The sequence below is a fragment of the Carassius auratus genome, unplaced genomic scaffold (genome assembly GCF_003368295.1).
Source record: "Carassius auratus strain Wakin unplaced genomic scaffold, ASM336829v1 scaf_tig00215205, whole genome shotgun sequence".
In the NCBI taxonomy this organism is placed as follows: Eukaryota; Metazoa; Chordata; class Actinopteri; order Cypriniformes; family Cyprinidae; genus Carassius; species Carassius auratus.
In genome coordinates this window covers 980,532-1,008,245 of record NW_020527982.1, presented here as the reverse complement: position 1 = coordinate 1,008,245, position 27,714 = coordinate 980,532, and the positions used below count along the sequence as shown (strand labels likewise).

General features: G+C 37.7%; 1 protein-coding gene across 1 annotated transcript; it reads right to left on the bottom strand.

The window, feature by feature from the left end:
* On the bottom strand, positions 1–27,714 carry LOC113093958 (semaphorin-3G-like). The gene is made up of 15 exons (XM_026259574.1): positions 27,348–27,714; positions 17,680–17,837; positions 14,219–14,281; positions 11,781–11,900; positions 9,023–9,113; positions 8,144–8,260; positions 7,400–7,548; positions 6,349–6,463; positions 6,165–6,234; positions 5,086–5,462; positions 4,902–4,993; positions 4,550–4,591; positions 3,378–3,603; positions 2,692–2,825; positions 1–2,436 (listed from the first exon to the last, which is right to left on the bottom strand). The coding sequence occupies exons 1-15, from the start codon at positions 27,439–27,441 to the stop codon at positions 1,969–1,971; spliced, it is 2,316 nt and encodes a 771-aa protein (XP_026115359.1). The 5' UTR covers positions 27,442–27,714; the 3' UTR covers positions 1–1,968.

Here is a 27,714-nt window from a genome sequence, read left to right as displayed (position 1 = left end):
TCTCTGTAAAACGTTTTTATTTATGTATCACTGAACCAAACACAGGTCAGAGTTTTCTGCATGCAAGAATCCCTTATAAATAACATAAATATATCAGACACACTAGCTAAAACAATGCATTGTGTCTATTTTATTTACAGAGAAAATGAGCTAAAATCAAAACTGATTTAAAGACAGTGAAAAAGAGGAATTGTGTTGTTGATGTTTTTGGAGGTGCAGAACTCATTTCAGATTATTGTTTTAATATTGTATTAAAAAAAACTAATGACACAAGCAGTTCAAATCAGAGCAGTGCTGCTGTACATTCACTAAAAGCAGTTTCAGTGCAACTGGTCTATGCAGTCAGTCACGTAAGGGCACTGAACAGAAAATTATAAGTGAGCTTGTTTCTTTTTCTCGATTTGCTCCAGCGGTTTGCACATTTTTCCCTGAAGTTCTGAATAGACACTGGAGAAAGTTTGCAGCCAAACGGTTGCTCTCCAGGAAAGATTTGTAGAAACAACTAAGTTTTTTAGAGAAAGCGGTATATTTTTTTTCAGACCTTTCTAAATATAAATAAACAAATGGTTCAAGTGATGCAGGAGTTTTTAAAGAAACAAGTGAACTAGAGTAAGTGAACAGTGAGACAGGACACAGATGTTCATATCAAGGCCACTGCAGCAGCTGAACAGCGTTTCAAAGAATAAATAGTAAAACATCAACTGTCTAATTTTACATTGGAGTTTGCTATATATTTAAAACTTGGAAATGCTTTATAATAAGGTTCAGTTTGAGAGTGATGTACAGTCAGGCGGTCGTTGTGGCAAAATTAGTTTTTCACCAAAGAAATAAACAAGTGTACATGACACGGCAGTTATATTGCAGTAATATAAAGTTCTCTGAGGTCATTTTCACTAAGACTGAAAACTGACACGCAACATGGCACCATTAGCGTTTCTATGAAAAAAGAAAGCGAAAGTCTGTAGTGAAGTTCTTAGGCTAGTTTTAGTTGCAGTGTTGCCATGGACGACAGAATGCTGTGATTGACCAATCAGAGTCGTGCATTCCAACGAGCCACATAATAACATGAACACTGAACAATTTTTTACAGCATTTATTAGTTTAGGTTAATGTTAATTTATAAATATATTATTGTTCATTGCTAATTCACATTCATAATAAATTAATGTGATTTTATACAATGTGAAAAAAACAAGCATGTAATAAAACATTTATAAAAAAAATTAAAAACCAAGATTGATAAATGCTGTAAAATTCATTGTTATTTCATGTTAGCTAATGCATTAACTTATAACTCATACCTTACTATAAAGTGTTACCAAAACTTTACATCACAAAAACTGAAAAGAAAACGAACCCTGTACAAAGTTCTGAAGCTCATGATTGCAAAGTGGTTCAAGATGATTAAGAACAAAGTCAGTTCTGTTGAAGTCTCAACGGTCGTCACCCTATGATTCAGTTACTAGACAATAGTCTAATTAGTCCAAACGTTTATTTCTTTACAGCTTAATGTACCGGCAAGCTGAGTTTTGTTGAATGCTGCCATAGTTCTCACTTGAGGAAAAGTCTCTGAGTATTACACTCAGCTGTATCAGATCCAGATGTATCTTAAATGAATGTATGTTTCTTGGCACCTGTTATAGCAGGGGCAGCGCTCCAATCTACTAGTTCCATTTGTTCCAGTAAAAAGGTTTTGCAGCTGCTGTGTGAGATGTATAACATCGGCCATGGTCTACTGTGAGATGATGAGAGCCGGCTGCCGTGGTCACAGGAACTTTTGGAAAGGATGCTCAAGAATGCCCTAAATAACACAGAGAGATCTTGGATTGTTAGACACAAAGCCCATAATATTTTACATCACCACAAACAAAAACAAGTATGCTTATGTGTGTGTGTGTGTATGAGCGCATCTAAAAATCAAGTCCACTTTCTATTGGAAGTCCATATTGCTTCATGTGGCTCTGTATTTTACTCTTGCGAGTGAAGATCCCGTGGAGAGCGGATTCGGGATTCTCCTGTGCTCTTTTGGACTCGTGCTCTCCGCACAGAGTCCTGCGCTTGCCGATATTTGTCCATCATGTTTTTGTGTTTGCGTCTCAGCTTCTCATTACACCAAACACGTTCACAGTACTGCTCCACCTGCGGCAGGTTTGAAGGACCAATCAGCTGCAAGACGTCCTTGAACCACGCCCTGGCCGGGCCACGATTGGTAGAGGCTGTGTTGGCAGGGCACGGCGACCATACTTTATATTTGCTGTTACGTGACAGGAGGTCCGAAAGGGTGTCGGTGTGTAAGACGTCCAACCAGAAGCGTGCGAGGGTTCGTGTGAATCCGTGTTCCCGAGATCGACACACATAGATGCCTTCGTCCTGACGGAGCACACGGCGGAACAACAAACCATCGTCTGTCTTAGTGATGCGTTCCTCCAATACCACCTAAACAGAGGAAAAGAGAAATTAGTGGAACATGATTTAAAAAAATCGGTCACTTTCTCAAATAAAACAAACCTAAAATAATACATTTCATAATTAAACAAAATGGGATATTCCAATAAAGAGTGCTAACTTTACAACAACTGCTCCCAAGATTATTTTCAGTGTTCAGTGGACATGTTCCAAGTTTTCCAGCCAGAATGTATCCACATTTTAAACAGAACTGATATATTTTTAATAATTAAATCAACAAAACACCTCCTCCATGTAGTCATCTCTCTGGATGTGCCATGTGACCGTGGCCTGTGGCGATCGAGGGATGCACTCCAGGAAGGTGCTGTTGTTCTCAGTGCAGTAAACGACCCGTTCTTCAGTCAGCTCTAGGTCCTCCACTTCAGAGAGAAACACATGATGGTTCAAACTGACACTTGTACACAGTCACACAACACGGTTCACTGTAAGATCAGTCCAGGATTATAAGTGTGCACATACATATACATTCCCTTTTCATCACCAACATTCTAATCTTTGGCTTGCAATCACTCAAGCACTCATCACTCACACCTCTTTTGTTCTTTCCTCTCATTCTCTCTTTTCTGTGATGAGCGATAAAGAGTGATCTACCAGTTCACCTATCACACTATCAGATCCTGTATTTCACACCGAACAGAGTTTGTCCCACTGGAGTGAGACTGCCATTCAAACCCTATTAATCTTCCTAACAGACGAGCTCAAAGGTGTAATGAAGTTTCTAATGCTAACGATTAAACAATTTGACTTAAAATCTCTGAAGGAATTGCTCTTCTCCTGCACTTTCACACCAGTGAGCTCTTTGACATGTAAATTCAATTGAAATTCACAGAGGATGCCGCTGGTGTATTGACAATCACGCAGCACGGCTGCACTCAGTTAAGAAGGCTGTCATTTCTTTCCTTCTTTCTTACCGCTGGGGTTTTGGTCCATGCACTGCAGTGCTGGGTTTGCATGTTTGATGTCCTGTCTTCGGTAACGTCGTTTTGTGTTTGGCAGGTAGCGTGTGCAGGTGTGTCCGTCCCAGGCACAGTATGGATCTCGAGCCAGGCAGCACTCGGCACAAGCTTTACCGTACATACTGCAGCGGTGCAGAGGCACCTGGACAACACCTGTGTGTGAACCCACAAACAGAGTTTGCTGGAAGAGAGAGAGAAAAACAACAACATTTTGGTTCCATTTTCCACAGAGATATTGCAGGTCAACCAAAAAACAATAATCTTCATTATTTAGTCAAACATCATATCATTCCAAACACTTTTACACAAAAGGAGATGCTTAGGAGAATGCCCTGGCTGCTATTAGCCTTGCCGCTGTCGCCTCTGGCTTGCTTAGTTGGGGTCACTTCATCTACAGCGATATCGTTGACTTGATTGCAAATAAATGCACAGACATTAACTGAACAGAGATGACATCACTGAATTCAATGATGAACTGCCTTTAACTATCATTTTGCATTATTGAGACACTGTTTTCCTAATGAATGTTGTTCAGTTGCTTTGACGCAATGTATTTTGTTTAAAGCGCTATATAAATAAAGGTGACTTGACTTGACATAAAAGTGAATGAGGACATGTGAATGTCAAGTTCTAAAAAGTGGTCAATCTGACCAAACTTTGTCATTTTTTAATACAAATTTAATAAAAAACCAATCAACCAACACTGTCATACCTGGTGCAATTAGTATTGAGGAACTGTGTGTGTTTGAATGAGGAACTAAGTGTGAATCCCTTTTTTGAATTACATTCAAAAACATCATGAGTTTGGAATGATTTGTATGTAACTAAATTTTTGTGTGAGGTGATGCTTTAACTCATGTGGCTCCAGGACTGTCTATGAAGTAAGTGAACTGTCAGACGGTTTGGATAGAAAGAACCTGGTTCATGATTAATAACTTAGCAACTGGTTGTTTTGCATGAATGTTTTATTGCTTTGGAGTCAAAAAGCAAAGTCCCATTTCTCTGCACACAGTAAAAGCCTCCTTGGGAATTTTGTGGGAAATGATTTTTATGGTGCTGCTTCTGTTTCTTAGCTTACATTAATTTGCTGGAACAATAAAGTGAGAGTGCATGAAGCATGAACTTACCCTTTTCACAGATATGTCCATGGAGGTTATGGGAGTGGGTACCTGCAGATAAATATCATGAGAAACAACACTTAAGGTATGCTTACATACACACATACACTAATGTTAAAACGTTTGGGGCCAGTAAGATTTTAAGAGAGTTTATAATGTTGCAAAAGAATGCTAATAAATGCTATTCGTTAGAAATTTTATCAAAAAATCAAAATTTCACAAAAAATAACTGTTAACAACTGTTTCAACATTAATAATAACAAGAAATATTTATTGATCGGGGTGAAGCTATGGAATAATGGCTGAAAATTCAATAAATGCACACATCATTACACACACACACATTTTTGAGCTCACAGACCTTGAACACTTGCATTTCCTCCAGAGTGATCTCTTCGTTGGTGAGAGAGTTACTGTTTCCAAGTACGATAACCTTTAGCACAGTCCCAATATCTGAAGAGGTCAAAGGTTACCATTATTCAATCAGTCAGCCAGGGTTATAAACATACTTGAGTGTTAATTGAAGTGATGACAATCTGTCTTACCAGTGCCGATGAACATGACATCATAGTATCCGTCCTCGGCCTGTGTGCGGTCTACGGTGATGTGTGTGAGCCTGTATGCGGCGCCGGTGCGGAGCAGCAGTGGTTGCCGTTGTGATGGGTAAATGGGACGCCACATTAGTGGGTGTGTTCGAGCAAATTGCAGAACAGCATCTGGAAACTCCAGTGTGCTACGGAAGGCACGGCCAGGCTGAGCCGTGATCTTACTAGGGCACACTCCTGGTCTCGGGTAAGGGACTCGTCCTTCGTAAGGTCCCCACTGATAGTCCGGCCTTTCTTTATGAGCAAATGGCCCATTAAATGCTTCACGGATATCAGCCATACTATACACACACACTGCATAGCCCTGAAACACATTACTAGAGAGAGAAAATATTCTGTTAAACTCACATACCAATTCTTCATGAAACAGTTCACACAAAAATAAACATTTGTTTAAAATGTACTCATTCTCAGGCAATCCAAGATTTCAGTTTGTTTAATTATCAGAACAGATCTGGAGAAATTTAGCATTACATCACTTGCTCACCAATGGATCATATGCAGTGAATGGGTGCCGTCAGAATGAGAGTTTAAACAGCTGATAAAAGCATCACACTAATCTGACGAAGAAACAAACCCATCTACATCTTAGATAGCCTGAGTGTGAGTACATTTTCAGCAAATTTTCATTTTTGGGTGAACTATCTTTTAAAAATGACAAGGCATTGCAAGTTTAATTATACATTTTAAAATGCTTTACAATAGCATAATTAATGAATAGAGGAAAAAAATGTAATAAAATTAAGAACATAAAAAATAAAAAAGGCATAAAATTACATGAGAAGAAAATTAAAGTTGAATCAAAAACTGATTAAAACAAAATAAAAGTCTATATATATATATATATATATATATATAGACACTCAAGTATATATATATGTATATATATATATACACACACAAAGACAAACTGAACGAAATCATAGAGTGCAATCGATCTGAGTTGAAGCACAGCACAGTGCTTTACACAGGAAATGCACAGATAAACAGATGTGCTTTCAGTGGGATTTGAGACGGACCTGATGGTGCTGAATATTGCGTAGATCTCTGGATTGGTTTCATCTTTGGTCCTTAACAGAAACACATCCTCTGCAAGACAAACACATACAGTCAAAGATCACTCAAGGGGGTTTAGAGATCAAAATGATTTCAAGTTTATATAACATTGTACATAGAATGGGGAGTATGCGTTTACTGTCTCACCCAGCTGGTGAAAGTGTGTTTGGATGCCGTGAGGTCCAGGAACAGAACACACCAGTCGGGCTTTAATAAATGTGCTCCACTTATTCACCAGAACCCTCTGCCCACCCACATCATTCTGAAACCACATGAACAATAAAACATGAAGTGCTGAATTCACTTCTGGACAACAGATCGGCAAAAAGTCAAGTATCATTTACCCCCAGACCACACACAATGAACGCTGGGTAAAACAAACTACCCCTGCGTCTCATTTTGTATACTTTCCGTCCTAAGTAGTATGTAATATTATAATTAGTGCATTCCAAATAATAGTGCATTGAAACTAGTTTACAAAAAGTGCCACAGTGTTTCCCACAATACCTAGTACAGCGGAGTTTGTGACAGTTCTCATTTGACTTTTTCATCTGAAGTGGTTTAATTGAGGGGGTCACAACCCAAACCCCTGTAATCTGAACCCTGTTTATACATAAACATTCAGTTGTAACCGTTCCCATTGGAACAAGTATGGTTCAATATCACAAAATATCACAGGGCAGCTGCAGTTATGGAGATTATGGCACCATAAGGGAAATTCTGTAACAGATTCCCAAAAAGCAATGTAGCTGGGTTACCGTGTCGAGGACACATGGGTGGCGTAAAGAATCCTAAATCTGTGTAATCAGTATTTGTGGAGATAATCACCTTCTCTGCAGTGTAAGAGAGTGTGTGTGTGATGGGAATGTGCTGAAGTTGAACAATGAATAGAATTCAAAGTGACAGTAATGTGCAATTGACCCTGGCCCTTTGGACACTGACCTCTGAATAACAGAGGGAGATTTGTACTGCTCCCCTTACTCTACAGAGCCTTGTGTATTAGTGTGTGTATGTGTGTGTGTGTGTGTGTGTGAACTGGGCTAATCGGTGAGTGTGTGTGAGTGTGTGATTCAGAGGCATGTAAACTATCCAGCAGCTGTGCACAGTTGGTTGAAAAGGGCAGAAGCATTCCAGTATACTGGCCTACTTGTGCCTGGATGTACTGTGTGTATGTGGTATTCGTTGTAGTTTGTCTCACCACACACAATCGTCCAATGCGTGTGTGTATGGCTCCTTCATCGTCTCGCTCTGCAGTCTCTGTTGCTCTTTCAGTGTAGAAGAAATACATTTTATCATCATCTCTGTCTGCACTGTCGGGAATGAGGTGGGCCGCAATAAACCTGGGCTCTGTACGTGCACAAACACACACACACACAGACACAGACACACTATTATAATGCATTTCCAATTGCTGGAAGTATGTAGTATATCCTTACAATTTGACTAATGATTTTGAGAAATCCTTACTAATTGGGTGTAATCAATAATTAGCAATTTTGTCCCAGGATTTAAAATATGGAAATACATTATAAAACATTGTAAATTCTATTTTAAATATGAATAAAGACTAAATATCTGCAACATTTATTGTGTGAAAATGGCATAACACATTTTACACAAATTTTAAATAATACTTAAATTGCTTATTTCCACCAATGTTTTTTTTTTGTAATATTTGTATAATAATATCTCAAATCCTTTTTTTTTCATTTTAGTCCAAGTTATAGATATTTTGTAAACAAAAAATATTTTTTTCAAGTTTTAATTTTAGTTAACAATAATAACACTGATTTCATAATAATACTATAATAATTGATATACAACAATAACAGTTTTGCTAAAAATAAAATGTATTAATGTCGCCATCCTTTCCACCATAAAAAAACACATAAGAAATAAGACTGAAAATGTTTATAAATATGGAAATTAAGTAACTCTTTACCATGTAGGATTCTCTGATCCATCTCTGTTCTCATTGGCGAGCGAGTCCCTAAACCTCTCAAAATCACAGAGTCTCTCCCCAAAAAATCTGCAGTCAGACCGGTGTACAGCTCTCCACCTGAGAGAGAGAGAGAGAGAGAGAGAGAGAGAGACCAAGAGACAGAGAGAGAGAGAGCATTGAAGGTCAGTGCAGAGAACACAATCTCTTACGTGAGAGGAAGGAAAAGAAAACAATTTTATGCCCCATTGTACAATTTTTCATTAAATCATGTTATCAGCTTGAAAACACACTCACGCACACCTACTGTATAAATCAGATGAGACCTAATATACAGTCAAAGGTTTTTCAAAGTCACACACACTTCATCATCTAAAATGAGATCATACCATTTTACTGTTTTTCTTTTGTATTATTATAATAATTAAACCATGTTTAACTCGTGTGTACAATGTGTCAGTGTGTGAAAGTATCTCCGAGTTCACTTACATGCAATTTTAAAAAATCTGTCATGAATCTGGCAAAATGTCCATCGAGGTAAGCCAAGATTGTACAGTGTTATAAATACAATCATACACACTGGGAGATGTGTCTGTGCCCCAGAAGACTGTAACACACCCATGAACATACATACAGAAGACCCCTACAACACTAAACCTGGACTGAAGAACACCTCAAATTTCTCCCATCAGAGCAGTCAATCTACAACAGGCCATAATCTCAGTGAAAACTGACAAGCAGAAACCTCCACCCATCACACAAAAGCCAAAACACACACACACACACACACACACAAACGTGCTCAGACATACATGTAAACACACAACACAAGCATGCAGTGGCATGAACATTGATGCTGAAACTTAACACACTGAAATGTACCTGTGAATGTGCTTGCGAAGGGTAGTTTGGGGTCATGGGGACATTTCCCCCTCCCATTCTGTACCGTGCTGCGATCCAAACTGAACACATGCTGCCAACAAGAAGTTAGAAAATTCACTTCAATTTAACAACTCAAAAATAAACTTGGGCTCACAAATGTCTCAATTTCTTTTGCTTGTGAAGAAATATATTATTTATTTTTACAATACAGGGATTAATAATGTTCAGTTTGGGATATTAGAGACCCCAAGGCCAACTAAATATTTCTAAAGATATATTTATTATTGTAGCTCAATTTAATATTTCCTGACTTGTCCTCACCTTAACTGATTATAATCAAAACTAATAGCTTAAAAAATGTCACAATACATTACTCTGGGATCTTAGAGACCACGGGTGTAAAAATGTGAAGTCTGAAATGGAAACATGATCTGATGTACACTACTGTTCAGAGGGCTGTAAGATTCTTTTGGAGGATGCAGACTAGGCTGCATTTATTTGATCAAAAACACAGTAGAAACATGAATATTGTGGATTATTATAGCAGTTCGTATTGTAATAATTTAAAATGTAATTCATTCCTGTTATGACAAAGCTGAATTTTCATCAGTCATTAGTTAAATCTTCAGTGTCGCCTGATCATTCAGAAATCTTTTTTTTTTACGCTGATTTGGTGCTCAAGAAATATTTCTTCTTATTATCAATGCTGAAAGCAGTTGTGCTGCATAATATTTTTTACTTGAAAAATCATTTATTGTAACACTAAGTTGCTGTCAATTCAGCTCAGTTTAAAGTATTGATTGCTTACTGACCCCACATTTTTGATTTGCTAGTTTCTACTAGTTTATTGTAATTTGCATCAAACTGACCTCAAACATAAATAACAGTGTTGGGGTTTAGCTAACTAAAATTAGCAACACTACTAACTTTTACTTGCTACAATTATCAGTAGCATCTATGTACTTCAACTGGTTTTATAATAGCGTAGCTCTTTAAGTAATTAACTGCTTTTTCCAACAAGTACCAGAGTAGCATTACGCAACGCTACATCATTGTTTTTCTTGTCACGGTCTATTATACACATAGCTTTAAAGCCAGAAGAGTTGAAGCAATGACTGTGCTCTCATACACAATCCCTTTTCTCTGTGTTATACTGTATACAGCACTGGGAAACTCAAAACATTTTAGTGAAATAGTTTGTCCGGGTTTACATTTACCCAATTCAAATAAATTGTATCTGTTTATCAAATTATGTTTATCTGTTCACCCTAATTGATATTTTTTTGCGCCAGATCAATACAAAATTGATTACACAATTAAAGGGATATCAAATTGTTCTTCTGTTGAATATAGATTAAAATATTTTAACGTCTTAAGTCACTGGGGTATATTTTAAGCAATAGCCAAAAAAACATTGTATGGGTCAAAGTTATAGATTTTCCTTTGCCAAAATGCCAAAAATCATTAGGATATTAAGTAAAGACCATGTTTCTATGAATATATTTTGTAAATTTCCTACCGTAAATGTATAAAAATTTTATCTTTGATTAGTAATATGCATTGCTAAGAATTCATTTGGACAACTTCAAAGACGATTTTCTTAGTATTTCGACTTTTTTGCACCTTCAGATTCTAGACTTTCAAACAGTTGTATCTCGGCCAAATACTGTCCGGCCCTAATAAACCATACATCAATGGAAAGCTTATTTATTTAGCTTTCCGGTGATATAATCTCAACTGATTTTGTGGTTCAGGTTCACATATTTTGAAGAATGTTGGTAACCAAACAGTTGCTGGTATCCATTGACTAACAGTTTTTTTTTATTTTATATTCAACAGAAGACTCTCAACATACAGAACTCATACAGGTTTAGAACTATATGAGTGTGAGTAAGTGATTAATTTTTTGTACATTTTTGGCCTTTACATATCGTGGGACTTTGAGTTTCTAGACTGTATCATATCAGAAATCTGAACTGTACTTATAGTAGTGCAGTAGTTTTTACTGTCATTGATGTTAGACACTCTATGGGTGTGTCCAGTGGTGCCAAAGACTGAATAAACCTCCGGTGCCAGTCCAGTTTCACAATGTATAATGCCTATTTGTCAGACAACTGTGGCACCCGTGTGCTGACACACCAATCAAAACACCTGAAAGGAAGTAAATAGCAGCTCTCTAATGCCAGAACAGTCATTCTATTCAGAATAAACACACATTATTTATCTTTTTTTTGAGTGTTTTTGCTTCGTATCTCATCGTGGCCTAATGGTTAGAGAGTCGGACTCCCAATCGAAAGGTTGTGAGTTCGAGTCCCGGGCCGGCAGGAATTGTGGGTGGGGGGAGTGCATGTACAGTTCTCTCTCCACCTTCAATACCATGACTTAGGTGCCCTTGAGCAAGGCATCGAACCCCCAACTGCTCCCCGGGCGCCGCAGCATAAATGGCTGCCCACTGCTCCGGGTGTTTGTTCACAGTGTGTGTGTGTTCACTGCTCTGTGTGTGCGCACTTCGAATGGGTTAAATGCAGAGCACAAATTCTGAGTATGGGTCACCATACTTGGCTGAATGTCACGTCACTTCGTCACTTCATCTTCTCTCATGATCTAGTCTTGGCCTTAAGCGCTGACCTGTTGGTTGGTGACCTCTGAGCTTAAACAATTAGGTCTCTGATATACAAAAGTAATTGAGATCTTCCCGATGTGCATACACAAACACACTAGGTGTGAAGCAGTGGGAGGGAGTGTTTGTGTGTGTTACCTCTCCGCGGTGTCCAACAATCACATATGCACACACGGGTTGGAAAGCTCCAGTTCCACAGGCCAGTAGATGAGTGCGGTTAAATGGCTTCAACAACCGTACAAAGTTTGCACACTCCGTCTGTACCAAACATACACATAACAAGAGTTGAGTATGAAAATGTTTGGTGGCAACTGAGGGTACAATCTTGACAAACACATGTATTTTACATTGGACACTGAGGTGAAACTCATCAAATGCGGTTCATGATCATGAGGAATTTTGGTATGTGTGAGTGTGACCAGTATTTCCCTGGACAATTACAGGAATCATCAAAACTTTAATGGATCAGAGAAAAGAGCAAGAAAATGATCCCCACTCACTGAAGACCAATCAGAGTTTTTAACATGGGAACGAAGCTCTTATGTTCCAATTATTGAAAGGTTCAGAAAGAGGAAGACGTCTCACACACACATACAGACACACACACACTCTAACTATGGCCACCTGTATGCAGCTTTATTGACTGTGTACGTAGGGTCAAAATCAGTGGAGCATAAATGGGCAAAAGGTCAAGGGTCATAAAAGATGCAGGCAGATGCTCAAACTGCTGCCAGATGTTAACCAGCAGAATGAGAGAGATCCAAAACAGCAATGTACCAGACTCTTTCCATAAACATGGAATAAAAGAGAGCCTAAAACATAAACATAAATATAAATGTTAAAATATATTATGCTGTTTGTCAGTCTCAGTAGGTCAAACTTTATATTAAGCTGTTTAATTTTCCATTCAGTTTCTTGTGGGATTTTTTTGCTGACATGTAATCAAAATTTGGGACAAACCTTATTTGTGATAAAACTGATTTGTGTAGTCTTATTGTAGCAAAAGATATTCAATAAAATGTACATATTCAGATAAATTAAATGGATTATTTATAAATAAGCTGTATTTATAAATAATTGAATACCATTTTTGAGGTTTGATGTATTTAAAACTATATATTTTCATGCTCGGTTTTGAAGTTCATCTAAAGTTTCAAATAGTTGTCACAAAAAAAGGTATTTGTGCCTCTAAATCTAGAATAAATAAATAAAATAAATACACTAACATTGGTAAATCTTTATTTTGATAGTTCACTTTAGACATTCTACTAACTATAAGTAACTCTGCAACTATATGTCAACTACTAGTAATTAGATTATTAGTAGATTGTCTGGTTAATATCTGCTAACACTTTATTTTATGATTCCCCATCAGAAATTCTACTGACTATATGTAACTTTGCAAGTACGTGTCAACTTATTCTACTAATCCTAACCAACTACCACTCTAAATAGAGTTAGTTTACATGTAGTTGCAAAGTTACTTAGAGTTGGCAGAATGTATAAAGGAATGTATAAAGTGGACTATAAAAATAAAGTTTAATCCTAAAATATCCCCTATTCATGGAAAGTCATGTGGTCAAAGTTGTGTTATGTGGTACATAAAACTCAGTTACACTTCATTTTAAGGTGTCCTTGTTACAGTGTAATTATGCATTTAAGTACAGAGTAATATTAATTAACTACATATACATACTATTTGGTTAGGGTTAGGATTAGAATTTGGTTTATTTTGGAATATTTGCGTAATTAATTGTTATTATAATAGTAATGTTTAACAAGAACACCTTAAAATGAGTTCATATCTGTAACAAATATCCTGTTCAATTCCCTAGCACACACTGACACACTCAACAGAGTTATTAAAACACTGCTGTGAAATCACACTCACCTGCCACAACAAACAACACTGCTGGGACAGTCACCAGAGGACAGTTTCCACTCTACGAGCGAAACATGCTAAACACTTACAGATGCAGAGTGTATCTCTGTACAAGTGTGTGTTTGTGTGTGTGTGGGGAGGGGGTAGGGGTGGAAGACCCTCCACCATTAGGGATAGAGGACAGGAAAAATTTAACTTGGAACATACAGTAATTAACATATTCATGGTGCTGAAAGAGAAAAGGGAGAGGCTGAACATGAAGAAAAAGAAATGTAAAAGAACAAGAAAGCAAAGGGGTTTTCAAACAATAAAGGAATATCTGTGTTCAGTGCATTGGGACAGCCTTCAGCAGTCTTTGGATTTAAGAGACTCGTGAGTCACACACAAACTTGGTTGGAAGCAATACAATAAGTGAGAGGATCAAATCTCATTCATGGGCGTTTGGCTTCTTCTCTCCAGTCAACATGCCAACTGCAGCTCACTCAGATTATAGCTGAAGATGGACAGATGTTTTTGTTTGAAACTCCAGACTGAACCAAACGAAATGATGAAGAGAATCACACTAACCAAAAAGTCCACAACAAACTACATTTGATGATTTCAGCTGACTTGAAAGCCATGAAAGAACCTGACATATAAAGTATGCCAGCTTTATCTAGTTTATTCAGAACCAGAGCCTGTTTTTTTAACTCACCTCGGGGTCCTTCCCTTTGAGAATACAGTCCTCCCGGTTCCCAGGCAACGAAGGCCAATGGATCTGGACATAAAAAGGAAAAGCAGACTCATTTACTTGTTAAGACTAATTACTCTGCCTAAGATCCAAACATAACAAAATCAGACACCAATTAAAGTCACCATGAACTCAAAATGGACAAAGAACAGCAAACAACAATGATTCAATGATCTTTTCCAATGGACAAATCAAGTCCTGCCCTACATTTTTTTTTCTTGTTCAAGAATCCATTTAACATGGATATTCATCCCAATAGGGCAGAAAAGAATATTGCAATTTCCGTTTCATGCCAAATTTCTATGCCAATAAAGCAGCATCAAATGGAACTGCAAAAATATTGGCTTATTCAAATAATTCAAAAATTCAAACAATGTTGTTAATTTATGTTATCTGTTATATGAGGTTTTCTGAACGCACCCCCTGTTTTCGACAACGCCATATTGCCAATGTTTACGCTCTTCAGGGAAATCAAGCTACAGATTGCTTACAAATTGGCTCCACTTATTATGTGGGGTAAAGTGAGCTAGTGTCGCTGAGGGAGGGTGTGCGACGAAAATGCTTTGGTTTTTTTTCATGAATGTCAACAATAAAGATAGATTTATGAAAACAACCCTGATAGTGTGAAAGTTACAAAAACCTATCCTGATGTTATGAACGATTGAGAAATAAACAATCTCATCTGCTAGGTCTTCTATTCAAACATCTATAAGAGATTGCACATCCTGACACGTTAATTTCTCATGTGTCACAGAACAGTCTGGAACAAAATCACGCAATTTGTGTGATTAGATATATCTGCCACACATTAAGATTATATTTTCAACAAAAATATATTCAAGTAAAATAGTGTAATAGTGTATAGTGTTCCTGTAGCTCACAGGTCACAGGTTCAGTTCCCAGGGAAATTATGTTCACTTTGAATGCAGTTTTAGTCATTGTGAATAAAATTGTCTGCCACTTGACTAATCAACCTTTTTGCATCACATGACATTTACAAATCCTTCTACTGCTTGTAAAATGTCATATATCACTCAAGAAATGTTTCTCCTCAAACCAAGCCTCCATATGATTAAATCATTAGTGAGTCATTTGCTTTTATTTACCCTTTCAAGTTCTTTTTCATTTCGACATTGTCTTTATCTGTAATCAGTTGTTACCCAGCATCCTTCCTGTGCATTAAATCATTTCCTCTTTCCGATTACCTTAATTCTTCAGGACACTTGGACTACAAATAGTCCAAATGTGGCTGTAGTTGGGTTTTATTGACCTAAAGAGGTCATTATTAATGATAAAACACTGCATTATACTATAAATCCATGGTGTGAAAGAAAGCTTTTTAATTTGCTCCAGATGCACCATCTTTAAGATTAACCCTCCTCTATTAACCATGAGAGAAACACTGCATGGTCAATCCTGGACCTGACAGTCCTCTGAAAAGAATGAGTGAATGATTCCTCTCACTCAACTGAGATCAGCTGAGATGAAGGTAACAGGTGATGGAGATTTGCGGTAAATACATGCCCAAGAGGAAAAAAGGAAGTCTGATCAGGGTTGAGTAATTTTTCCGCTTAAAGAACAACCTTATGAATCACTGCTAGATTTCTGTGGCACCCTCCCCTTCGCTGGGAAGCTGTACTGATTGCATCTACAAAACAATCTAGCACACGTAAATTCACACATCCATACATCCTCATTTTGTTTCTTGGCTAAAAAAAAGGTGAAAACTTTTCCCGCACATTGTTACAGAAAAGAACAATTCAGTAGTAACTTAATTTTTGTAACAAAATTCTCAGTACAGAAGGTAGTACGTTTTAAAATTGTGGCCAGTGGTAGTGCAGTGGTCTTACAGAATGCTCAAGGGTCTAACAAGGCAGAAAACGTCTGTCCTTGAGCCAAAGGTCACAGGGTCATAACCTCAAATGCTGCAGCCACTCCCATGTGTCTGTCACCATGGCAATGTACCTCCTCTTCCTGTTCATATCCTTTAACAAGGCCACACACAATGACAAATACTTTGGAGACTGCATATGAAAACAACCACACTGGTTGAGGCTCCAGTGACTTGAGTCAAAACATATTCACATGAACAGAGACACAGGGAAAAAACTGCCAAACCCTCTAGACAAAGCACTTCTGCTTTCACAGTCCATTTAGTCCAGTGCCTATTTATACACTGTGGCTCTTCGCATAACTCACAACTTTATCTTATAAACTACACCACAAAACTGTGAATAACAGGAAAAGGGCAGCAGACATTAAACCTGTAAAATCAACCAAGACCATTTATGTGTCTATATGTATTAAGCGAGGTCTAAACAAGTCTTTGACACAAGCGCGGTCAATTATCATGATGTGTGTTTATGAGCAGCTGTTTTTGTGTGTTTTTTAGTAAACATTTTTAATAACATGTCTGGCCTGCTGTCTGTGACAGAAAGCCTGAGCTCTAAAATTTCCTTTGAAAGTTTTAATAAAAAAATGTTATGATATGTATAATATTCTATATGTTATATTACTATAAAGACACTTTAACAATGATGGTTTTATAATAGTTGTAATATTATACAATTACAAATATTATTTTAAATAGTTATGATTTTACAATATTTCTAAGAAAATACTACAAATATTTTATTAATATAATTAAAATTTTTATCATACAAGTTTTATCATATGTAATACTTAGTAGAAATAAATAAATGTGGATTTGGGGTGGTGGTGAGATGCCAACAGAATTTTGACCTGTCTGCATTGTTTTAAATTATTAGTTTATGTAAACCAATGCTAGATGGATGTCTTTTACTAGTGGGATGCAGCTAGCTGTTTTAAAGGGGACATTGGATGCCCATTTTCCACAAGTTGGTATTATTCTTTAGGGTCTTCATGAAATGTCTTCAGAATACTTTGGGAGCAGAAAACAACACCCTTTTTACCTTGTCAAAAACAGCTCTGTTCACAGTGACCTGTTTCAGGTCAAAACAATTGGGAATTAAAAAAAGGAGTGAATGTATTTTTATCATTGTAGGGTGGTTGTGTCCACACACTGCTAAGACACATTTATACTCAAACAAACACCATTTTGTATCTGATGTCCCCTTCAAAGACACCTTATCAAGTTAAAACAAGACTCTTTTCCATTTTGTAGTGCTTCATCTGTTTTTTTTTTAAACACAGGGATGTATGTGAACCTGCCTTTACACGCCCCTTACAAATCATGTGTAAAATGTTTCAGCACATGCAAGTGTCTTTTGATTTTATCTGTGTCTGTAGATAACAGTCTCCAGTAGAGCAGACATGACACCTCTCGCTAACAGACCCTCAATCATTCAGACCCTCATCACTAGCACTTTTTCTGGGCTCTCACACCTGTGTTCTCCGTGGGTAACTTATTATCTGAACCTTATCGCAGTGATAGTATGTCTTACCTCTTTAGCATCATGTTTGTGATCTAGTCTCAACGAGTAGAGAACATCCTTCCCTCCCAAGAAAAGCCTGTCATGATATTCATCCAAAAACACAGCTGACAAGTGCAGATCTCCATTTAAACCACTGAAAATGGAGGTACGGTTTGTGGCCAACAGATCTGTGGGAAAGGGAGAGAGAGAAAGAGACATGAAATATGAATGACACGACACTGAACACCACATTCGAACTGAAAAATGACAACAAATCTGTCTCTACTAGTCAAAGCAGATTTATGAGGAGAGAATGGTGATGAAGTGCTGAAAGAGGACACTCATCTTAAATCCAGCAGTTTGTGGAATGTGACTGATGGGAGATCTCTCTGAGAACTAAACCACACTTTATCAATTAAATGTAATTGTGTTTTATTGGTATAACTATTTTTTAAATGCTGTAAGTCAAAATATTACTTTTCCAACAGACACATTTTAACCAAACTTGGCTAAACTTTGCATTCTGCTGAACCTGTAAACATCTCAGAATCTTAAACACTGAGTAACTGATACATTTATCCACAGAGAGAACAAGAATGTTGTATCGCATGAAAGCAACAATGTTGTATCACCAAACAAGGCAGCCAGAACATATCTGACGTTTACTATCCAGTAACGCGGAGAAAGAATTTGTACCAAAGAAGCTTCAGTCATTTGTTGTACACACACACACCCACAAACATTCTCTCGTTATCTTTCTCTAGTATCCTGAAGTACAGCTCCACACTCCCTCCACATTCCCCTCATATGATGTGCAGTTGGAGAGAAAAGAGGATTGGAGAAAGAGCTGAAGGAGGAAGGAGGCCTCGTTGAGAGGGCGGCACGTGTCTAAAGCCACTAATGGGGCGCAGATGAAAAGAGCACAAACAGAAGCCAAATGTTGAACCCTAATTATAAAAACACACACACATGCAGCAACAACATTCACAATACACTCCTCTATATAAATCAATTCAAACTCTCTTTTAGCCATTTAAGGAGTTTACCAAAACACTTTTGCATTTTAACAATCATTGGCAAAGAGGTCAAAATATCTTCAAACACGATTCTGGGGTTTCACGTTGTGTGAGGTTTTTTATATAAAGCTCAAGTAAACTCACGAGATGAACAAAAGAGAAAGAGTTTTGTTCTTTCTTTGTAAGAGTGATCTTGCATACAAGTTCCACAATGATATAAAAAACTTTCAAGGGTTTTCTTTCCAGAACACAGACTCCGAACAGTGAAATACTGATGCAGACACAGTCACAGATCCCTGTTATTTGTCATTTAACGGATGCGTTTCATGCAGCGGAGACATAAAGGAACAATAATTGCAATGAACCCCTGAGGTAACCTGTGGTTTAGTGCTCTACTCAAGAGCACAATGGTGGCAGATGATCTAAATAAGTCATAAATCGACCCTGAGTCCCACATAAACACAAGCATATGAAAACAATTAAACAGAGACATATACATATACATTACAACTTCACATTCTTTTCCCATTTTCTCTTATATTATGTCTTAGAAGAGATGGGAATCATAAGGAATAATTACAGTTTTGATTCCCACTAATCATTCTAGTTTCTTTATGGTTTCTTAAAATTATTATACACATTTTTTTGGTAGGCCTACAACTGGAAAATACATTTTCAGAGAAAGTAAATGCAGTTCCATTGTCAAATAAGATTATTTTGATTTTGAAAAAAATAAACTGAAAACAATATTACTGCCAAACTCTTTATCTGAATCTTTAATTACATGTTGTCATGTGAACGATTACTCAGTATGTAACTATACTGATTCATTAATCCAGCTCATTGTTTGTTCAGGACTTGTTTGGACTATGCCTGATGCTCTTCATTTACAAAGTCTTTGGCAAGAGAAACTGTTCCTGTTTACACTGTATGTTTTTGATTCATTAATAAGAATCAAGTCTTCAAGTCATCCGCTCTGTACTTGTTAGGTCACAGGGTGACAGCAGCAATAGAAATGCTATCAGAGTATTCTAGCATATGTATATATATATATATATATATATATATATATATATATATATATATATATATATATATATATATATATATATATATATATACAGTACAGACCAAAGGTTTGGACACACCTTCTCATTCAAAGAGTTTTCTTTATTTTCATGACTATGAAATTGTAGATTCACACTGAAGGCATCAAAACTATGAATTAACACATGTGGAATTATATATGGAACTATATACATAACAAAAAAGTGTGAAACAACTGAAAATATGTCATTATTGTAGGTTCTTCAAAGTATCCACCTTTTGCTTTGATTACTGCTTTGCACACTCTTGGCATTCTCTTGATGAGCTTCAAGAGGTAGTCACCTGAAATGGTCTTCCAACAGTCTTGAAGGAGTTCCCCGAGACATGCTTAGCACTTGTTGGTCCTTTGCCTTCTGTCTGCGGTCCAGCTCACCCCTAAACCATCTCGATTGGGTTCAGGTCCGGTGACTGTGGAGGCCAGCTCATCTGGCGCAGCACCCCATCACTCTCTCTCTTGGTCAAATAGCCCTTGATGCCTTCAGTGTGACTCTACAATTTTCATAGTCATGAAAATAAAGAAAACTCTTTGAATGAGAAGAGTGTCCAAACTTTTGGTCTGTACTGTATATATACACAGTGGGTACGGAAATGGTCTGAATACTTCGGACCATGTGATATTTCAGTTCTTCTTTTTTAATAAATATGCAAAAGCTTAAACAATTCTGTGTTTTTCTGTCAAAATGGGGTGCTGTGTGTACATTAATGAGGGAAAAAATTAACTTAGCTGCAATATGGCTGCATTATAACAAAGAGTGAAATATTGAAGGGGGTCTGAATACTTTCCGTACCCACTGTATATATATGTAATGGATGTAATAGAGTGCGAAATATCAGTGCAAGGATTTTTAATATTGGGCGGGATAGTTTGGCCATTTCTAATTATTGAGGGGGACTTGTCTATGGTGATTACAGCTCTGCCTATATATATAGTTTACTCTGGACTGTCTTATTCATTGGCACTGTAAATAAATTACACCCTGCACAAGAGTGTTGTGCGAGTAAGCCATCATTTTTTTTATGTCCTCACAGACTAACGTTACTTTTTCCTTCCCCCAAAGTGTGCAGTGGCGCTAGTTTAATCACACTATGTAAATAATCCCACTTAAAATAACAGTTCACAATCACCAGTTTAATGATATTAAACATAATAAAATGACAACCTGAGACTACACAGAGGTCTGAGTTGGCAAGCTCTCTATAACACAAACACAAGCACACAACTCCAGTGTGACAGTAAGAGGCTGTGTGTGTGCCAGTAGATGTGTAACACTTTGGAAAAGAACTAAAAATGTAGTGTCAGAATAAATGACGTAGTTAAAAACAAGTGATCAGGGTTTGCATGGTTAGCACAGGACGGTTATAAGATGGTGTAACTTCATCTCTCAGTAAGATGAATGGGAATCCTAATAGATGCCTTCTCCAGGTATAATAGGCTTCCTTGGTTATATAACAGAAACAACTCCTGATAAAAATACAGGTTTCCTACAAACCCTACGATCTTTAAATCAGTTAGCTTCTAATCACATCTGTCATGTGTGAGATCAATGAGAAAAAGAGGAAAATGAAGAAATGCAAACCAGAATTTCCAGAGTGAGGTGGAATTTCTACCCTTCCTCTCTTTCTCCTAAACTGGTTTTCTTACATCAGAAGGTTTTCTACACAGTGGCAACCCACCAACTTTCTAAACAACCATTAATAACACACACATGCTTGTTGGCATCTGGCCTACCTTTTAGACTTTCACTTACTTGTAATGAAATGAATATAAATGGGAGAAGGGAGAGGTCTTGCGTTAGAGCCGACTGGGCTGTTTGCCTTAAGGATTGCATGTATTCTCATTTTTTGTCTAAAGGGTCGTGTGTCTGTATGTGATTAAGAAGTGAGAAAGGAAGCATGAATATGTAATATTTGAATACATAACCCTCAGGATTAAACATGCCCACACAGGAAGTTGATCATGTTTTCCGTCCTGGTGTAGACATATATACTGTATTACTATATAACCTGCATGAATTTTATCATGCATCTGTGTGTGTGTGTGATTTCAGTATCAGTTGATCTTCTGGGGGCTTCAGGCTGATTCTGTCAGCAGCTGCGGGGTGGAACTAATTGATTACTGGCTGGTGCAGAGAGCAGCAGGGGACACCATTCACAGAGTTGAACATCAACAGAAAGATCTCATGGTATCTTCCCCTAGGCACTGAATATACACAACGTTAAGAAGTGCGCACACACACACACACACACACACAAATGTCAGAAACTGCCTTTCTCAAATAACAAATTGAATTAGACTACATCAACATTTCACAGCAGATTAAGACTTAAACAATTCAAGACATCTAAAATGTATTGAATACCTTCATTAACATACAAAAAACAGTCCTACACCAAGCTGTTTAACAATATACTACTGTTCAAATGTTTGGGGTTGGTTACATTTTTTAAATATTTTTAAATTATTTTTATTTAATTATTTTGGGGAAATTGTATACTCTTCAAGGCTGCATTTATTTGATAAAAAAAAAATACAATAAAACTGTGATATTTTTAAAATAATATTACAATTTAAATGAACTGCTACAAACATACTATTCTTTCTTTCTCTTTTTTTATTTTTAAATAGATAAGTTATACCATACAGCAAAGGGGCAAAAAAGCAGAAGTACCCAGCATAATTAAGATCTCTATAGCATCCCAAGATGCACCTCATGAAGTTGGAGTGTGCAGATCTGGAATCCAGACAAAGGATGGTGAGTTTTGTTTAAATGTAATCCCTTTTCTCAATGCCCAGACTTCCATTTATGTTATTTAATAGTTTTGATGATTTCACTATTATTCAAAAATGGGGGGAACAGTAATACTAAAGAATGAGTGCATGAGTCCATACATTTCACTGATAGCATGTACATGTTCACATAACTAATTCTCCAGTATCATAGTATCTGCTCTGTTTCCTCTAATTCTCTTGCTCTGTCTCTGCCTGTCTGTCTTCATTTATCACACACACTCATGTTGCTTCAGGGCAAATCCGGCTACACCAGCTCTTACGGGTAAAGTCATAAAAGCCCCTCTCCCCCTCAAACCTACTTTTTCTAGCTTATTTTCTCGGCCTTTCTTTAGTCAGTCTCATTCTTTTAGTCCCTCTGTCTTCTTTTGCGCCCTGGCCTCTCCTGATCCCCTCTCTCCCCAAAGCAAGAATCAGAATGTGAGGGTTTAGATGAACCCCTCTGGACAGCAGCCATGAGAGTCAGTGCCTTCCCCACTGTACACACATACACACAGTGAGACTCCAGCAGCTAAACAAAATGCCTGGTTATGGCTTCACACGGACACATTTAACAAGAAAGAAAGAAAGAAAGTTTCTTTCTCACACAAATAATCTATATGACATGAAATGCATTCTGTCCACACCATACCTCCATTCATTCGTTGCTTTCTCTGACACCTCTTTTCTTTCTCCTTTATTACTCTGATCCCTTTTAGAAGCCATGTTTCCATATGTTGGCATGTGTGTATAGAGGGCAGCTGTATTTGTGCAGTGTGATTGAGACCGTTACAGCTGTAATTAATTGTGTGCATGTGTGTTTGTGACAGATCCCAGGACAGTCATCAGCCAAGGGGTTAAAACAATCAAATCATAGTTCAAGTGACCAGCAGCCATTGTGGACGTTATCAGTGTGTCTGTTCACGTCCAGGGCTTGTGACCTAATTGCGGTAAACCACAAACTCCACTCAACCCAGGAGGAAACCGCCACAATGCTTCATTGTTCTGCTACGTTACACTGCAAACTCTTGACTGACGCCACAAGGATGGAGGGAATGTGTGTTTTCAGAAAAATTCCACCTGCATCCATTTTGCTAAACCTTCCACCTGAAATGAATTTCCTCAGTAAGTCTCCATTTCATCCACCAATTTTGTTCTCATTCACACTCCATATAGTCTCTGTACTCCGCTTGGACCAGCACACAATCTGTTTATCAGTATATTTACATGCACTTTAAAAGTCTGAAGTAAAGTCACATTAATGTTAATTCAATTGGCCTCAGCATCGAGAGTTTGCTTCAAAAAACGTGTATGGAGGAAGCAGAGAGCATCTGAGAAGAGGATTGTTCTTGATAAATGCCATATCCAGCTTCACAAGCAGCTGTTATAAGCAGCTGTCAGTTTGTGGTGCAAGAATGATACTTTGTTACATTCCGTTGCTCTCCTGCTTCATCTCTGATTACAATATTCTCACTGGCACAAATGTACATTTGTAGGGAGGGATTTTGGTAAGAGAGAGCATGTCTTATTGAGTCACTATGGCAGTTCAGGTTCTTTAAAATTTAGAGCAATTCCTAATCTAGCACTAAAATCTTATGGGAGAGTTTTAAAACATCCATCTTACAGACATGGAACTCTGTGGCCTGCTCTTTCAAACAAACGGTTCCAGGGAGCTGGGGATATTTAGGGAGTGAGAGAATGTGAACAAAACAAAAGAATCATCAAACATTCTTTTAGTGACAGACCTCACAAACCATGCACAAACATCTGGGCAAGGCTAAAAAAAATAAACTCATTAATATAATAATTCATTCATGTAAACTAAAACAAACACAGATCCGCTCACCTCTGCGACTCTGTGTATGTTCAACCATAAAACAGAAAAGTGTGCCAGTGTGTGTATATGAATGCATGTGGATGTAAAAATGTGCGAGAGAGGAAAAACTGTGTGTCTCCTCCTAAATTAGCACACACATTTCACAGAGCAGAGGTCAGAACTGACCCACCAAAGGACCCCAAAGATCCACACACACATACTTCCCAGCTGCTGGCATATACAGGCCGTCCCTCATTTCCCATTCAAAACATAACATGCTCCCTCCAGACCAATCCATACAGCTCTGACAGCTTGATGAGTGTGTGCTTTAGCCTTTTCAGTAGGTAGAATGACCAACATGCATTCTAAACCCATCAGTTTTTAAAATCTAAATATATGCCGTCCAACTGGATGGGTCTCTAGGCTGATCATTATCAAGGTTAATAGCACGTCCATGGAGTAGAACACAGGCCTATTACATGCAATCAGAGGTCCATGCAGGGACTGGGCACATTAGAATTCACTCACTATGCACTCCAGTCACACACTCACACCAATGGAGTGAAACCAGACACCAGCTCTTAGCTCAGCTTATAATCATTAATGTAAAGAGCTTATCAGAGGCACTCACAAACAATTAATACAAACTACTGCTTTGTATTCCTGACACCACCTTAAACCTTGTTCTAGAGGCCTGCGTGGGAGAGATCCATGAAATTTAAATGAAATAGTAAGTTCCGTGTCACCTTACCACAACAGCATAAATGCTCCCGGTAAAATATTTGTTATTATAGCATCAACAAAAAAAACAGTAACAGAAAAGCAAGCACAGGCTGTTTATAGGGTTGGCATGGCAGAGTGCGAGCAAAGAGTGTTCCCTTTATAATTACTAAAATGCTGACAAATTTTGACAAATTTCAGCAGTGCACAAGAACTCACGTTTTGAGAGGTGAGTAAATTCTAACTTAACGCATCCTGTACACACAGTGTCTATCCGTCCACACCCAAATTCACCCATCAATTCTTGTCCCACACAGCACTCGGTTGACTCGGGTCCAGCAAGTGTGCAGGTCTCTACCTTGTTCTTTGCATCCTGCAAGTAAATGGAAACGGGTAGTTGCAGGTCGGAGTAATGGGTGTGGCAAAAGGTGACTAAAACTGACCCTAGCCAATTAAAAAGACCCTAATACACACCCCATACCTTTCAACTCACCCTAATCTTTTGCCACACCCACTGCTCCAGCCTGCAGTTATCCCTTCTTGGGTAAATTAGGGTTGTGCAAAGTTTTTCTTAAAGTAATAGTTCACCCAAGAATGAAAATTCTGTCATCAAATATTAACCCTCAATTTGTTCCGAACATGTACGAATTTCTCTCTTATGCTGAAAACAAAATAAACATTTTTGAAGAATAGCTAATCAAATAGTCGCAAGTCCCTATTAACGTCCATAGTATTTTTTTCCATACCATGGAAGTCAATGGGGACCAGCATAATAGTAAATTATTATTTGCTCACTCTCATGTTGTTACAAACCCATTTGATTTTCTTTATTTCATGGAACATTAAAAGGTGTTAGGCAGCATTGAATTAATTTTACAAGGATTGTTAAACAAAAACATATAGCCTATATATTAGACTTTAATTAATGTAATTAATGAAACTTAAAAAAAAAATAAAATAAAAAAACAGCAACACTAATCACTTTCAATCCAAGCATCTTTCTGCGGTCAACGCAGGTCATCCACTAGTGTGAAAATTGTTCGCCCTCACGCAAATTCAAAAACGGATAGCTGTTGAAATGACTGCATCTTTCCTGCGCAAACTGGCTGAATTACGGTAAATGAAACAGCAGCTTAACATCTCATTCATGAATGGGGGTTTTGAATGACGTGAGGGTGAGTTAATGATAACAAAAGTTTCATTTTTGTGCGAATGTTTTCTTTAATAACTAAGTAGCAGCGTATTTCAACAGGTAAAACATATCAAACTCCCTCAGGCCACTGCAACATTCTCATTGCACTATAAACCCGGTAGCCTAATAAGCAGCCATAAAAAAGCACTAACTAACGTTCTCGAGCAGCTCGTAGAGTCTGACCGCGTGGAGGTGAGCGCGCACCAGGGTAGCGCGAGGCATGAAGATCCCGGGGTTTTGGATAACAGCTGAAACAGTAGCCTGGAGTTCTGACGTAGCTTTTTCCCACAGTTTAAAAAAAGACCAGCCACAACATCTCCAGAGAAACTGACGTCCATTCAAAGACGGAAACGACACTGTAATCGTGTTGAACAGTGCGCTCAGATTTAAATCTGACAAGGTCACTAGGGACTTTGCGCAAAGCTTTGCTCAATGTGCAAACAGGATGTGTGGAAAGCAATATGCGAAAAGCGACAAAGGAAAACAGGTTACTAGAAACATAAAATACACTTCACACATTGCACTTTTTTCGACCACTGACGAAGAAAATCGAGTTTAAACATACAATCAAGAAGTAGACATTGTGAATATTTTTTTAAAACAATGCAGTGCATTAATCACTGTGCAATATAACATTATGCGCAATTAATATTATTATTTATTCATATTATCTGTAGCCTACTTATCTCCATATAACATAACAGCTCATATGTACGTTTTGTAAATGTTATTTTTGAGTCCAGAATCTGTTTGCAATTACAATTTTTCTGACTGATTGCCAATAAAGGTGCCTTTGCATTTTGTCATCACATGCACCTGTAAATTGTGTAACGGTAGATTAATTCACATGCACGATGAACCGAGGGATGGCAACATTAACCTTAACTCTCAAACAGTGAGAATAAATAATCATTAATCTACTTAAAGCAAGTGTTCTCTCTTCACAGTCGCGAGATGAAGCTGAACCAGGTCATTTTAAATCTGTTCGTTAGATTTTTGGCTTTTGCGTTCCATTTTACAGAGAGAAAAAAATGAATCAATAAAAGTTGAACTGATTCAGATAGATGTGATGTCATTTACCTTTGTATGACAGTCGAAGGCGCGGCACGTTCAGTTTACTGCTGGTGCCGAACGATAGGACCACCGCCACTAAAACCAGAACCGGTAATTCCATGTTGAATGGACCACTTTCAATTAACTTAACCTTTTTTTTCACTAACAGGAATCAATATTTCTCTCAGGGCTGAGTCCCCTTATACAAGTTTGAACAAACTCCAGGCGCAAAAGATTTTGGACATCCACAGCTGGACCCGAGTGGTGTGATGATCTGTGATCCCAGATCTCAGGTGAAGCTCGAGTCGCTCGCCTGTGCCCCGTGCGCTACTTCCCCTCTCTCTCTGTCTGTCGCTCGCTCGCTCTCTCCTGGAGTCCGTTTGTTCAGTCCTGA

Excerpts from the sequence above, each read along its gene's own strand:
- LOC113093958 (XM_026259574.1), bottom strand. The coding sequence starts at position 27,441 with ATGGAATTACCGGTTCTGGTTTTAGTGGCGGTGGTCCTATCGTTCGGC. Across the intron at positions 9,114-11,780 it reads TTGTTGGACACCGCGGAGAG|CATGTGTTCAGTTTGGATCG; the intron begins GTAACACACACA and ends TCTTGTTGGCAG. Across the intron at positions 5,463-6,164 it reads GCAATATTCAGCACCATCAG|TAATGTGTTTCAGGGCTATG; the intron begins GTCCGTCTCAAA and ends TTCTCTCTCTAG.